General features: G+C 36.9%; 3 protein-coding genes across 4 annotated transcripts; 1 reads left to right on the top strand and 2 right to left on the bottom strand.

Moving 5' to 3' along the window:
- Window positions 1-622: 622 nt before the first annotated feature.
- Window positions 623-9538, bottom strand: LOC149597212 (uncharacterized). The gene is made up of 8 exons (XM_089861155.1): window positions 7820-9538; window positions 6901-7585; window positions 5265-5609; window positions 3074-3550; window positions 2477-2593; window positions 1801-2034; window positions 1230-1565; window positions 623-1096 (listed from the first exon to the last, which is right to left on the bottom strand). The coding sequence occupies exons 1-8, from the start codon at window positions 8173-8175 to the stop codon at window positions 995-997; spliced, it is 2652 nt and encodes an 883-aa protein (XP_089717281.1). The 5' UTR covers window positions 8176-9538; the 3' UTR covers window positions 623-994.
- A 1116-nt stretch (window positions 9539-10654) lies between these two features.
- LOC149597211 (uncharacterized protein CG1161-like) lies at window positions 10655-12024 on the bottom strand. Of its 2 annotated transcripts, none has more exons than XM_089861085.1 (5): window positions 11833-12024; window positions 11630-11742; window positions 11412-11526; window positions 11171-11308; window positions 10655-11098 (listed from the first exon to the last, which is right to left on the bottom strand). In XM_089861085.1, exons 1-5 carry the CDS (start codon window positions 11896-11898, stop codon window positions 10928-10930), a joined length of 603 nt encoding a protein of 200 aa, XP_089717211.1. In that variant the 5' UTR covers window positions 11899-12024; the 3' UTR covers window positions 10655-10927. The 2 variants fall into 2 exon arrangements, with proteins under 2 accessions (XP_089717211.1, XP_089717212.1); XM_089861086.1 differs by having other exon boundaries at window positions 10655-11095.
- Window positions 12025-12101: 77 nt separating this feature from the next.
- Window positions 12102-13934, top strand: LOC149597210 (methylosome protein WDR77-like). Its single transcript, XM_089861084.1, has 7 exons — window positions 12102-12289; window positions 12390-12581; window positions 12652-12846; window positions 12923-13060; window positions 13224-13455; window positions 13521-13601; window positions 13695-13934. The coding sequence occupies exons 1-7, from the start codon at window positions 12232-12234 to the stop codon at window positions 13843-13845; spliced, it is 1047 nt and encodes a 348-aa protein (XP_089717210.1). The 5' UTR covers window positions 12102-12231; the 3' UTR covers window positions 13846-13934.
- The last annotated feature ends 749 nt before the right edge of the window (window positions 13935-14683 follow it).

The following is a 14683-nucleotide window of genomic DNA, read 5'->3' as shown; positions in this document are numbered from 1 at the left end:
TACAATCTCAAACTGAACTGACTCTGTCTGAAGTTCAGAACTTATTTCCGAAAGTCTCGTTGTGTAAAACTTCCCGGCGGTCTCAGCTGTCGCCCCATCTAGAATTTCCTCTCCCTCGGGTTTCTATAGTATTTGGTGACAGTCTTAATTGTCACGACTACCGAAATTGAAAGCGTCTTTCATTCCAATTTATCGGACGGTCAACTAAGATTGACTATTAATGAATATATATTAGCTCGTGAGAAAAGTCTCGCGCTCTCTCCGGGATGTGTAGGACAAGTTAACTTGTTAATAAATAAATAGGTGATAAGCCGACTTTCCCCCCTTTTAATAGCGCTTTTTAGTTATATTGGTAATGATATTAAACTATTCACGAGTGAGGTTTCAGTCGAAGTATGCTTTATTGGACTGGAGTTTGTTTTAGGACCACGTAGTATTTTACTTATTGAATATTAAGGTTGAAACGAACGTAAAAATTCTCAAGGCGAAGGAGGATTATGAATTCTCGTCAATGGGAAATTTTTTTTCAAACAAGTCGTTCCATGACGTTCGAGTTGAAACTGACCCTGACAAAAATTATATAATTAATATTAGATTAAATAAATTAAATAATCTTGATGCAATAGTTTATAAACACTTTTTAATTAATATTAATATAAATTAAATTGAAAAATTAATTTTGTAATTATCATGTTCGCGGGGAATTTTGAAATAGGGGGGGGGGGTTTGAAAGGAATCAGTGGTCACTCACTTACGGGGGGTTTAGGGGTAAAAAATAAAATAAAAGTGTTCTAATTAATTAATTAATAATTAATTTTGTTAATAATTTTAAATTAAATATCCGAAAAAATTCACCGCGACTAATAAAAATGCACTCTTTTTTTGAACAGTAATTGCCAAGGTTGGAAATTATTATTGATGTTGAAGTCCCCCACGGCCGCGGTAGGGTCACTCCGAGGTCAAACGAGGTCAAGGCCGATGGGGGACGATGACGTCAACAGAAATGAGACGAAGACGAATTACCACCACTAGCCCCTCCCCCTCCGTAGTCGGAGTGACGTCGACTGTATTGCACGCGTTGAAACGGAGACAAATTCTGCATAAGAAGAAAAAACATGGCGCGGGTCACGTGAGTACGTTCTTTTAGTTTTTATCATGACATCATAACGAAGAACATACAGACACGACATGACAGACAGAGAGACACCACGTGACACTTTCTATCTTACTCGATCCATATTAGCCAATAGGGCTCTTTGTTGATCGGCAGTGCTGCCAGGTGATGAGTGTTCGGCGTTCTCCGATTGTCCCGTTGATTCAACGATGACCCCGACTAAGGAATAAGCGGGTCCGGGACTGTTGGAGGGACTGCAAGGATTGAGTAACATGGGGGCCCTTCGGTGATGGGCTATGTTTGGGGTGGTCAAGGGTCGCGATGTACTCATAAGCGGGGTGATGGCCGTGACGGAACTCATGGAGGCTCTGCGCATGCCCACACTGACGTTACTAGCCGATGATAAGGCGCGGCGACGTGGTCTGCGAAGTTCACCGTCCATATCTTCTTCCTAAAAATCAAAAGATAGTTTTCACTGTTGGGGATAAAGACAATTCCTTCCGCTCTCCCACCCTTTCTCGGGTTAAAGTTCATTGCAGTGTTGTCAGGCCTTCTGTGTGAGTCAAGTACCGAGTTACTGCTAGACATTCTGACCCGTCCGTAATCTCTTGACCACACCAAAGGCCTAGCAACACTGGTGGAATAAGTTGATGGGCTTCGTGAAAAGTGTAAGAGAATCAACATACCTCTAGTATGGTTCCGTCTGCCATTGTTTTGCGTCTGCGTAATTCCGTTAGTAATTCGGAAAACTCCTCCTTAAGTTCTTCGACTCGTCGGCAAAGAAAAGCTTTGGAAGCCGGCGAAATATCCGTCTGTCCATCGAAAGCGAAAGCGCAGTCCTCTGGTCGCATATTGGCCATCTCTAACCTTTGAGTGATTTCGTGGAGCTCATCTTGAACTCGGTGCAAACGCTCTTGTATCTTATAATAATAATAACACGGGAAACAATATAAGGAATGCATACGGCTACTAGGAATCATTGGGTACTCGTGTTAATCTCTATGAATTCGGGGTTTGTGGGTATACCGGGCTTGAGAACTTAATATCCCCCCTCCCGTCACGCCGGTCACATAATTCTGATGGCGTCTTTTCTAACTGCCGTTTCATTGGTTGTATGGTAACAAGGAGATTTCCAAGGTGCAAAACGCGGCGAGATAGATTGTTAGCTAGCTCCTCCCACAAAGCCTGCCTAGATACGTTAAGTGAAAATGACTCTACACAATTATTCCTATTATCTCTTTATGTATTCCTAACCGAATATATATTGTTCAAGCCGCGGTAACCATGGCAACGTGAAAGCGGGAACGAGTGGGTGGTATGGTAGCGTAAGGGAGAGAGAGCTTATGCCTTGGCGTTAATTACTTCTTGTACGGATGGTTTGAAGATTTCCTCTTGTCTCCGTTCGGCCGTAAAGCTGCTTCTACGTCGATGCTCACCTGGAATTCGCCGCTTAGATAAAAGACGTGCTAGTCTCTCGATCTAAAAGTATAAAAGTGACGTCGTAACTATAAGTGTGACGTCACACCTCCCCCCCCCGTCGCGTCACATAAATTACTAAGCCGTAATTCTAAATTTCTGAACAAACATCATGCGTGTTTTACTTGATATTATATTTTTCATTTCTTGTCAGACTTATTTTTGTTAGGTTACTTAAGGGGGATTATTACTATACAACAAGACGTGTTGTGTAATTAGCCGAGGCTTAACGAAATGCTAATATTTTGGGGAGAACATAATCACTCTTCTGGATTTTAATATAATTATGCCATCAGTTAGCTTTTAGGGTTAATTGCGCTCGTATTTGGTAATACTAAGTACACTCCAATAAGACCACGCCCCTTATAGAGATACGCATTGCCCCTGAACTTATTAGAAACTGGACAATTAAATCTCTTTAAACTTAAGTTACTGAGAAACCGAATTATATTTAATGGCCACAAAATGACCGTCTCTAATTACCTGAGCGACAACTTCCTTGATGATTATCCTACCATCTGGGACGATGTCCTTGTCCGCCGATACGGAAACACAACATCCTCCGGCGTAGGAACAAAAAGAGAAGGCCAAGGGCACCTGAACTTTACTGGCCATCCAAATGACCATCTTCTTGACCCGATGACTTCCCAAAACTATGGGTTCCTCGGGTCCCGGTAGATTGCAATAAGTCAAAGTAGCCCGCCCTTGAGCTTTACCCAGAAGCCATTGCGCTATGCCTTCCGGAAGTAGAGATAACAGGAAGTTGACAGCACCGTACATGACGACCGGATCCGCCGAGGTTTTCAAGTCCTCCATACGATGACGTACTTCCCAGAGACGGGGAATTGAACCTTCCGTATTGGTTGGGAGGGAACACGTTACCATGGAGTAACCGTTACTCATGTCCGGGATGGTTTCCGGGGAACTGGGCTCGTAGCGCAAGTCAATCGGTAGACTGACCTAAAGAAGTAATTAAATATAGGTTAGGGGTGTCTCTTGGTCTGTTGAACCAAGCGTTGATGAATGCTAAAAAATGGTCAAGGATATTGGCAAATAATTGTCTGTGATATTGGCAAAGGTTTGTCTGAGATGTTTGCAAAATTTTGTCTTGAGATTTGGCAAAAGTTTATCTGAGATATAAGCAAGATTTGTAGGAGATATTGGCAAACTTCTGTTCAGACAATCTGACAATGCCAGCAAGGATTTTCAACACGAACCCTTTGTTAAGTACTTGCAGTTAAAAGAACTTAAATAAGGACTTTGTTTTGAATTTTTATTCTGTTTTTATAACTGATAAAAAGTATAGTCGTTAAGGCGACTTGGGTTGGCTTGGGAATATAAAAAAGGCGAAACCGAAACTAAAAATGACGCTTTATTCTGGTCACGTTTGTCGCTTTAAGCCCCTCCCCCTCCCCTCCCTACGACTTACAACTCTTATCTAACTCGCTTCTTACAAATAGACCCGACAGCGCATCATTAATCATCCTGCAAGCAATGTTAAGGCTACAAGGTTAAAGGTCATGTATATAAAAAGGCACCAAGAAAAGTTTCCCTAACCTTTATATATAACATTTTTACGTGCGAAATTTCAAAGGTTATAGGTCATTACAAGTAAAGTAAATACATATTTTGTTATTAAACGTGTTGTAAGGTGAAGTATACGCAAAAATCGCAGGCTGAAACTACCCCGTGTTATTTCTATGGCCCCTGTAGAAATGTTTACCCCCGTATACATTTGTGTATATAGAGAGAAGCTACCCACCAGGCGCCATAGGAAAAGCATTAATAATTTTTTTTAAACTAAAATTTAATTTTTTTAATTCAATCTTTATAAGAGTTATTTTACTAAGGATTTTAATTGGAATCGAGATACTTCCAAGGTTGTAATTTAATAGAGAGAGAGAGAGGAATTTGCGCAGTGTTTACAAATGTTTCATGATATTTATTTAGTTTACACGCTACTCGCTGTATATTATTTGATATTCGATCTATTTGGAAATGAAGGAATAGATCGATAGTGTTTGCTTTAGGACGACCCGAATATTCTCTAATCCGATTTGTCCTTTATATAATCTCGCGCCAAAAACTCGATATTTCCCGCCTAAAGTTGAGAGAAATTCTTTAGTGAAGTTTGATATTTGCGGTTTTATATTTCGACGCGTATTTTTTAAATTTATTAAATATTATTTAGCCCTAATTTAAATAACATTGACAAGGATTATTTATATTAAATTTCATCCGGCTTAGAATTTTTTTTTCTTATGAATTTTCCTCAAAAAAATAAGCAATGAATAGAAATTTCCCGCACTTTGTTGACAGATGACTTAAATGAAAAATACCTCGAGAAAATTTACGGTCACGTTGCTATGACAACCTATTATTGAAGCTCGAGCCGACCCGCAAGTTTTTTTTTTTAATTTTCAAAAACACGTGACATATATATATAGATAAAGAAAACCTTAAAAGGCATTGCACGTGAAACTTACGCACGTGCAGTATTGAAATTTTTTTATGTATATATAATCTTTAAACACGTGACATTTAGCGCCTTTTTTATGTAGATATAAAAAACCTCAAAAGTGGCGGGGAATTCCACGTGAATCTTTAGCCGCACGTGCGCGGGGTGGGAATTGAGGGGTCGGATAGTAATTAATTAATTTAAAAATGAGATTACCGTTACATCCGGAGGGTGAGTTATTCCGTGTCTTCGGAAGTAATCTCTGATACATCCGGTGATGGCGGCGACCAGGACGTCATTGACAGTTGAGCGCGTGATTTGTTTGATCCGATGAATCTTTGATAACCTGAGATCCGAAGACCAAGCGACAACCCGCTCTCCGGAAAGAGGTTGCGAATGAATTAACAGATTCGTGTCCTTCCTCGCCGTTAATAACCAACCCAAGAACGTTAAAGGACCCACGACCAAAGCTCGAAATACGTTCAAAGGGAACGTGGCACCACCAAAACGAGGTTTTAAACGCAGTAAATGCGAGTGGTCCGTCAACGAATTGGCCAGAATCTGTTTAAATGAAATTTCAACATGATTATATTTATTATTTTAAAAAAAGGGACTAATCATAGGGATAGATTTAATTTTAGAAGTAGGGATGGAGAACAGAGTAATATCTGGGAGCGCGTCAAAGCCCCGGACCCCCTTTTAACGGGACGGGGTTTATGAAAAAAGAGGCGGGAGGGTCATAGCGAGTCCCTAGCTCTTTAAAGAATGAAAAATATTTAATAATGCCTGAGATATTTATTTATTTATTTTTTTGACCTTTTTGTGGTGATCAAAAATAATCAATAATTCATGAATTATTCTAATTCTTTACCTTCTCTGTAGTTTATAGTTTTGAGTTTCGATTTTTATATTATAAACCCTCTTAAACTATAAGAATAAGAAACCATTTATTTTATACATTTTTTTTCTTGATATAAAATGGATGGGCAATTTTTATTCAAGCCTCGAGCGAGGAATTTAATGACCCTTTTTCCCTCATTTTATAAGAGAAATCTTAAATGGAGATTATCATTGGTAGACAGTCACAGTCGACCCGCGTGTGTGTCGAAGTTTGTCCTCCCATTCAATTTTATTCGATTGACATAAAAGCTGGAATTTAAATTTGGGGAACAGACACGAAGGCGCCTTCCTTAATGTTTAATCACGCGCCTCTTTTTCTTTATCTTTTTCTTTTTCCTTAATTGGTTGCCATGGAAACCCCTCAGGAAATGATGACAATTGGGCACGTGCTGTCTTATGTATATATATATTTCCTTTTTCTTTCTTTATTTTTAATTGGTTACCATGGCAACCCCTCGAGACCTGGAAATGATGACAATTTGGCGCGCGCGCGCGAGCTTTTTCAAGAAATTGAATAAAAATAAAGGGATACTAAAATGCGTTTATAAATAGAGAATTAATTGAGATTGAGATTGAAATTGATGTTTACAATTTCTTTTCTGTTTCAATTAATTCTGAGTTGTATCTTTTTTTTAATTGAGGGCATTGAAAAGTTGTTATTTCAATTTAAAATGTACTCCATACAGACTCGATTGCTGTTGTTGGAAAATTGACTTCCGTTTGTGTTAAAGTGGCCCACTTCAACAACATCGATTTTTCTGTACTTTTACCATGGGGAGACATACATTATAGTCTCTATTTACAACTTAGCCTGCAGTAATTCCCCCCCCCCATCCTCCCAAGCAAGTATCCTTCCCCTCGATTAGATTTATAGGTCGGGATCAAATTTTAAATTAAAAATCATGATCAATGAGAAATAAATTCAAAGGGATAATGAAATACACTTTCTTACCTTAACCAAAGCTACTCCGTCACTCAAGGCGTGATGTACTCTAATAACCAAAACGGTGTTCCTCATTTTACCGACTTGCGGTAAAACTCTAATTTCCCATAATGGTTTATCAGGGTTTAAATTCTGTTTCATTAAGTAGGATAAGTACAGTCGTAATTGTCGCGTCCTGTTAACTTTGACCACTTCTTGTCTGACGTGCCAATCCATGTTAAAATCGGGATCGTCGACCCAGACGTATCCGCTGCTCAAATTGAGTACTCGTTGAGTAAATCGAGCGAAAGCTCGAGTACCGTCCTCGCATGTTTTCAATATTAATCGCGTTTGAACCAAATCTCGAATACAATCGGTACTTATGCCCGGTTCTAAGTACATTAAGCAATGGGCCACGCAAGCCGGGTTTTCACTACCGCGACCTTGTCCGACGGTTGGCGGCGGAGGGTTACTGTTCGTAACGACACCTTGAGGACTGATAGGGGTGCTAGCGTTGGAGCGAGGGTTAGGATAGGTTGAGCTTGTGACGAAACCTGCACTGCCGCCATTACGCGTCATCGTAGTTCGGTCTTTATCGAAACCGGTTAACCAGTAACTGTCAAATGAGGAGACCATTTTAGTTCGCGCGCAACAACACGCGCATGACGATGATGACGTCGGTATGGGTTTACGATGCTCCTCGCGCGTTCGACTTCTGTAAAGAAATGAAAATAATTCTATATATTTTTTTTAATATTGGTACAGTGAAAATTGAGCTTGGCAATGTGTAAGCACTTTCCACTAACTATTTCTATTTAACCCTTGCTATGACGTACATGGTCGCCATTATGGGGTATTTCCGAAACGACTGTCAGCGAATTAAGGGTAGTAGTGTTATTTTATGGCTTCCTGTATATAAGATCATGTGGCAACACGTTGCCTGTCTTACCTGCAATTTTGACGATAACAGCAATTAGCCAATGAGTATCTGATTGCCAATGCCAATGGCATTATGAGTAGCAAGGCGGCCACCAGGGGGAGTCCGGTGACCATGGCCACACTGACAAAGACAACGGACAGGCAAAAGCTCCCCGCGATGCTTTGATCCATTGGATGTACAATTTTTTTGACTGGAATGTTCCTCAAGTACTTGGGCACTTTACTACCATTACCGCCACCGGTCGTCGTGGCTGCGTTGGATCGTGATCTCGGGGCAAATAACAATCCGCTTTTGCTACTTATTTCCGTTTCCGGTATTTGCGCTAAAATTGGCGCGCTATTTTCTTTCGTTTCCAAAGATTCCATGATTAATTTTAAATCTATTTATATTTAATTATAATTATTTGGCGGTGCTTTAATAATTGATTTAGTTTTTGAGCGGATGGACTTGTAATTTTTGTAAGGGATATCAAAAATTTTTGGGAGAGAGAGTGATGGCAAGTTTTGGTTTTGGTTTTTTGGTTTTCTTTGTTAATTTTGATATAAAATATAGCAAAATATCCTTGAAAAGATTGTTAGGTACAATAATATAAAGGTGCGAAAAAATGTTCCAAACGGTGACAAATGTGTGACGTCACTCGGAAGCTTATGATGACATTTTTACGATTGGCTCAATTTTTATATCTCTTTATATGATGTCGTATTTTTTATTATGGAATAGTTGATAAGCTCGAGTGCGCCTAGAATGATTGCTCCGAACGTACGTCGTCTCGAGCGATTTGGCGCCTTTTTGAGCTACTGTTTCACGCGCTGTTAAAAACGAGTTCGTTTACGCACGAGATTTTTGGCGCCTTTTTCATTATTTGTTCTTTTCACGAGCGGCGCTTCATTTGATCTAATAATTTTCACGCGCAAAACATGGCGCTCTCGAGCAGCGCGTGCTGGACTTAAGTCGTATTAAAAAAATGCCTCTAATTTCACGCGCATAGTTTTAATTCTTATTTAATTTGGCGGTTTAAGAAAAAATGCGTGTTTTTGGCGCGCGAAGACCCAGTCCTAGCGACCGGTTGTCACGCGCTCCAACGTACTTTTAACTAGAGATTTTGAAAATGCGGCGTTTGGCTGCGGCTGTTGCCATGACAACCTTTTCCGTCCTTTCTCCTAGTAACCATCACCACCACTTCCATTCGTAGACACACACACCACACACGCTTCTCCGGAAAAGAGAAATAGTCAAAAAATACTCCTGGTGGACGATAACGGAGTTACAATTCCAATTCCGGTCATCCTAAGAATGCCATATTATCAAAATAGGAAAGAATGATACTTAGAATCAATGGGAAATAGGGTTAATTATCATTGCAAACTCCGGATGGGACGTAACGTATGTACATACTCCCGTGAAATCGATCAGAAAACAGTCTTTTTTCTTTACGTAATAACGTCAACTTAACTTGCAAATATTCACTCTTAGTTACCCTTACTTTAAATACTAATCCGAATACTTCGTCTTTAACTAGGCATCGAAAAACTCCCCGTTTTTTTTTCTACCTATGCACGTAATCCGGGCATGCGCCAAACTAACTTAATTAAGAAGAAAAAAAAAAGAAAATTAGCGAATATTGAGCAATTATCTCGACCAATTAAAACTTTGCTAATTACTACGGGGAAACTTATTTTATTATAGAAATACTTCACCGCGAACGAGCACTTTGGCTTTGTACAGTACATACACCTATTGAGTTTTAATCCTTAAGCATTTTCAACAATTATTATCTACTGGTGTTAGTGATTAGATAACCGACCGGAGTTAATTGCATTTGGAGTACGTCTGTTATCTACTTTTTGTTTCGAAAAAGCGTTTTAGTATCCCTTTAAAAATATCCAGCACGTGTCAACCTTTTTTTTTTCGCGCCTTTTTTAATATTCCAGACCACACGCGCGTGATTTGAAAAAGTTCAAAAAAGCGCGGGAACAATTTAGCGGTTTACAAAATCGAATCATGTCGCGAGAGTTTTCTTTAAAAGCACGAGCTTTTCATCAAACGAGGGGATCTTCACTACGCGTGCGTCTAATAAAGATGTAGCGTAATCGGGGCCATGATTTTGCTTAGTTTATATACCCTCGTTATCCGAATTTTGATCTTTATTGTAATAAGGATGCTCCTCTGGTATCTCTTATTGAATGGAGGTGGTTGTCATGGCAACCGGAAATTCAAAGCGTCTCTCTCTCTAGAGAGAAAGAGGCTAAAGGTCAATTAGATTGTTTCAATGCGGATTCTTTTGGTAATTAAAATTTTTTAATTAGGGTAGTGTATGTATCGACACTAATGAGGGGATATTATCCTTACTAATTAAAAGAAAAATAACAACGGAAATATATTAATTTACAGATAATATCCGAGCCCTTCTTTGCCACCTGTTCAATTAGAACTGTTATATTCCCTTAACAATAACAAAGATCACCTTTAAAAATATAACCACTCTTTCCTGTCCACGCCTTTATGTGGAATACGCGGGAAGGTACAACTTCCCTGTTCTCTCATCCCGCTTTCCCTAGTTTATCTTTATTCACTCACTTAAAATGAACAAGCTTTAAAAATTATAAGATCTCGTGCAGTTTAAGGAAACTATGTTGATGACATTGTTAGTTTGCATTAAAGCAAAGGCGGGAATGAGGATTGCCTAGGCTTTTATAGCACTTACTTGTAACGTTGTCCAGAGCTCGAGGCGTTAGGTTTCTATGGTAACAAAGAAAGGAGGAAAAGGGTGGGCTTATGAAATTGCTTCAAATGTCTGTCTAATAATAATAATAATCTGTTTTAAATAATTAATTATAGACTTAATTTCAAATCACGTGATTAATTTTATTGGTATCAAAACCATGCTTACATTAATTAATTAATTTATGCAAATTACTACAATATTTACAAAAATTTCATTTTGAATCACAAATATTTAAATTAGTTCAATTATTTTTTTAAAGCATTAACACAAATAATAATTAGTTAAAATACATTCACAATTAATTAAACAAATATACAAAGCCGACAATAAACAACGTAATTAAAACTAATTTCTTATTAATTTAGATAATTTGGTAAAAATTAATGATGGAACTAATTGAGCATGGTATGTTTATCATAGATGTTTCTTCTCTGTTCTTGGACTTGACGTTTCCAGCGATCTTGTTGCAGTCCAACACGGTTAAGAACATTGCCACTTGCCACTCCTGATTGCGCCATCCTGGCTGGTCTACTAATTGCCGCAGTTGGTAAAGGCTCATCCTGCTAAAACGTAAGTTTCAATTGCTTTCCTTTTTTTTGGGAGGGGGGGGACACGGGGGGGGGGGAGATACGGACCATATTGACTTCCTCATTAGTGTGTTCAGCGTAATTAATTCCCCCGCGACGGTTATTCAATAATGGTTCCAAACACATCAAGAACAACATGTAAACCACCAGAAGTGAAATCACCCAAATAATTAAAATGACCACAACCTAAAAACGCAATTGCAATTAATATATAATAGGCTTATATATTAGGTATTTTCGAATTAATTAGTTACGTATTAATTAATTTAATAAGGGTCAGTTTAATTACCCTGATAGTTGTAGTGTTTCTGCTCTCATATCTGCATTCACAACGTGGGCAGAATTCTTTGGCTTTAAGTCGGACTTCTTCTACAGCTTGGGGTAAAACTACTCCGTCGCAATTGCTATTAATAGTTAGTGACGAATTAACCTTATTAATTTTCGCCTAAAACCTTCAAAAATAGACCTTGGGGTTGGGGGGGGGGGGAAAAGAATCATGTAACAAACCAGTTGCTAGGGATAACATTGCCAATGTAAAGTTTTCTGTTGTTGTCGTCAGATCCGTTGACTATTTTAGAACTGGGACAAACGCATTTGCATCGAACGTCCTCGTATTGCGCCTAAAATCATTAATTTTTATATTAATTAACTTAAAATATGGCTTTAATCGAAGTTTTAAGCTAAGCCTTGGCTTTGGAAGAATTATTTACCTCAGTTTGTAAGGGTAAAGTAGCGAAATACGCGACTAAAACCGGTAGAATATAATACCACCTCATTATTTCAACGATTTATATTTAATTAACTTAATTATTTTATTTTAAAACTGAAAAAATTCCGCCCTAAAGTCGCTAAGTCTATATCCGAATCTCCGATTATCGACAACAAGCAGACGATTTACTCCTTTAACCTTTTGCGCATAAATTTTTAATTATGCGGCGCATATATTATCTATCTCGATTTTCATTGGTTGATTTATTCGTGACGTATTTAAAGTGCTAGAGCGGGATTTTCGCGTCGTCTACTCGCGGTTAACGTGTTTTAAGACTTATTCGTGATTAATTAAGCATTTTCTCGGTAATTAACGCTATATTAATTGGAAAAACGTAAATATGGCCAATATTCCAAGATGTAACGAGACATTTTACGATGGTCTCGCGCAATGGGAAGGTGAATATCATATTTCTTTATAATTTCGACCAAGGCTTAAGATTGAAAGTTCGTAAATTGAGGCTTATTTTTAACTATAATAATTAAAATTACTAATTAGATGGGACACTTATAATGTGCGCTTCTTCTTTAACCGGGAAATATTGGAGTGGAAGTCTTTGGTGTTTTAAAAATGTTGAAGACATTAAGGGGGGAAAGATGGAAAAATGCATAACAGGAGTTGAAACAGATTCCGGACCTTGTGATATTGTTGCATTGCCAGATAATAGAGTTCTAATCGGGTTAGACACTGGTAAATGGTTTAATTTAATGATAATTAAACTAATTTTAGGTTTATATTTATTAAATACTGGTTATTTCAGGCGCAATTGAAATCTTATCATTAGAACCAGACCCTGTAATCTTAAATTCACAGTTTTATGGGTCGGAACACGATGATTCAATTACTTCTGTTGATTTATTGGCTGATAAATGCAAAGCCATTAGTGGTAGCAATGATTTTAATATCAAAGTTTGGGATTTAGAAGCATTTTGTTCCGAAGCTACTTATAGACCAGGTAGATTAGAATTTAAACTTCAATATGTAAATTAGTTTAATAAATTAATTTTAATTATAATTATAATTATAATCAGCTCATGCTGATATTGTAACTCAAGTAGCTGCTTGTCCAGATAATCCTAGTTTATTCTTGTCAAGTGGTGAAGATTTTAAAGTCAAATTATGGGATTTAAGAGCTGGATTCAAAGCTTGTATCGGCAGTTGCGTTATAAGTATGATTTTACTTGTCTGCCAAAGACTAATGGCAGTTCTTTACCTTGGACTGTGTTAAGTTCTATGGGGAAATAACATGGAGTGCCATTACTCTGTTATTATAAAATTTTTTAATTTCTGTGGGACATTTTTTTACTTTTTGGTCTATTTTTTTAATATTAGGTCAGAAAATAGGCAAAATAGCTGCAACTTCAGTTGCATGGAAACCTGAATCAATGGTTTACGCAGTTGGAACTGAAAATGGAGAAATAATTTTGGGGGATTTGAGAAATATCCCTGATTTGGGAAATTCCAATTCAACTAATAATAATATTCACTTAAAATTGGAACCAAATTTAAATGGATCTCAAACTCACAATCGTAGAATCACGAAATTAAGATTTAATCCCAAGAAGTAACTTTTAATTAATTGAAAAATATAATTAAATTAATTTCTAATAATTAATAATTAATTTTCAGACCAAAAATCTTAGCCTCTTGCGCTAATAACTGTGATATTATTGTAACTGATATCTCAAACATGGAAAATCCAGTAAATTTGTAAGTTATTTAATTAATTAATTCTAATTATTTTTTATTAATTAATTAATATTAATTAAACTTTCTTTGTGGGCGGGATTTAAAAATTAAAAGTTTTAAGGATTCATCTCATGATCATGTTGTACGTGATTTGTTATGGGATTTGAGAAAAGATGATGAATTAATTTCATGTTCTTGGGATAAAAGTGTTCGCACTCGTGAAATAAAGAACACTGATTCACAAATGGAAACCAGTGAACTTTGAACTTTCTCTTTTTTTGGGGAGAAAAATTAAAAAACTTGGTTTCCCTCTTTCCATATATTTTCTGTTAAAATAAAACAATTTTCCATGAATTTGTCTTTTGTCTCTAATATTTTTAACGAGTTCTTATTGTGTCTCTTAATTTTTTAACTTATTAATACATACATACAAATACTAGTTTTTAAGATGTATTCTTACCATTTCTACTCCAGTTTTATTCATCCTAGTTTTTCATAGTTGTTACTCCAGAGTTAGTTAATCCTCCTTGGTATTTTTGAGGTTTAAACTTAATGGCGGGAAAAGTTGCGTTGCGTTGCGTTTTAAGTAAACAACAGGTTGGTTAACGCCCCCCATAATGCATTGGGCGTGTTTACAGGGACATCAATTAAATTAAACATTTGCAAATAATTAGTGAGCTTAATATTAATTACTAATTAATTAATTAGTGGGCTTAATATAAATTACCAATTAATTCGTGAGCTTAATATTAATTTCCAATTAATTCGTGAGCTTAATATTAATTTCCAATTAATTTGGGAGCTTAATATTAATTTCCAATTAATTTGGGAGCTTAATATTAATTTCCAATTAATTAGTGAGCTTAATATTAATAATTTCCAATTAATTAGTGAGCTTAATATTAATTTCCAATTAATTAGTGAGCTTAATATTAATAATTTCCAATTAATTAGTGAGCTTAATATTAATTTCCAATTAATTCGTGAGCTTAATATTAATTTCCAATTAATTCGTGAGCTTAATATTAATCAAAAATTAATTTGTAATCTTAATATTAATCAAAAATTGGGAGCTTAATATTAATTACCAGTTAATTAGTGAG

Source organism: Phalangium opilio, unplaced genomic scaffold, assembly GCF_054372755.1.
Source record: "Phalangium opilio isolate 3A_F unplaced genomic scaffold, DU_Popi_V2 ptg000369l_1, whole genome shotgun sequence".
NCBI classification, from domain to species: domain Eukaryota; kingdom Metazoa; phylum Arthropoda; class Arachnida; order Opiliones; family Phalangiidae; genus Phalangium; species Phalangium opilio.
The sequence above is the reverse complement of the archived record's forward strand: the minus strand, read 5'-3'. Positions and strand labels throughout refer to the sequence as shown.

What these genes read in the sequence shown, in the direction of transcription:
- LOC149597212 (XM_089861155.1), bottom strand. Translation starts at nt 8,175, where the DNA reads ATGGAATCTTTGGAAACGAAAGAAAATAGCGCGCCAATTTTAGCGCAA. An exon ending in CTCACCCTCCGGATGTAACG is followed by an intron (nt 3,551 to 5,264) that starts GTAATCTCATTT and finishes TTACTTCTTTAG; the next exon opens with GTCAGTCTACCGATTGACTT. An exon ending in CAGACGGAACCATACTAGAG is followed by an intron (nt 1,566 to 1,800) that starts GTATGTTGATTC and finishes TTTGATTTTTAG; the next exon opens with GAAGAAGATATGGACGGTGA.
- LOC149597211 (XM_089861085.1), bottom strand. Translation starts at nt 11,898, where the DNA reads ATGAGGTGGTATTATATTCTACCGGTTTTAGTCGCGTATTTCGCTACT. An exon ending in AATGTTATCCCTAGCAACTG is followed by an intron (nt 11,527 to 11,629) that starts GTTTGTTACATG and finishes AACTATTAATAG; the next exon opens with CAATTGCGACGGAGTAGTTT. An exon ending in GAAACACTACAACTATCAGG is followed by an intron (nt 11,309 to 11,411) that starts GTAATTAAACTG and finishes TTGCGTTTTTAG; the next exon opens with GTTGTGGTCATTTTAATTAT.
- LOC149597210 (XM_089861084.1), top strand. Translation starts at nt 12,232, where the DNA reads ATGGCCAATATTCCAAGATGTAACGAGACATTTTACGATGGTCTCGCG. An exon ending in TCTAATCGGGTTAGACACTG is followed by an intron (nt 12,582 to 12,651) that starts GTAAATGGTTTA and finishes TGGTTATTTCAG; the next exon opens with GCGCAATTGAAATCTTATCA. An exon ending in TTAAGATTTAATCCCAAGAA is followed by an intron (nt 13,456 to 13,520) that starts GTAACTTTTAAT and finishes ATTAATTTTCAG; the next exon opens with ACCAAAAATCTTAGCCTCTT.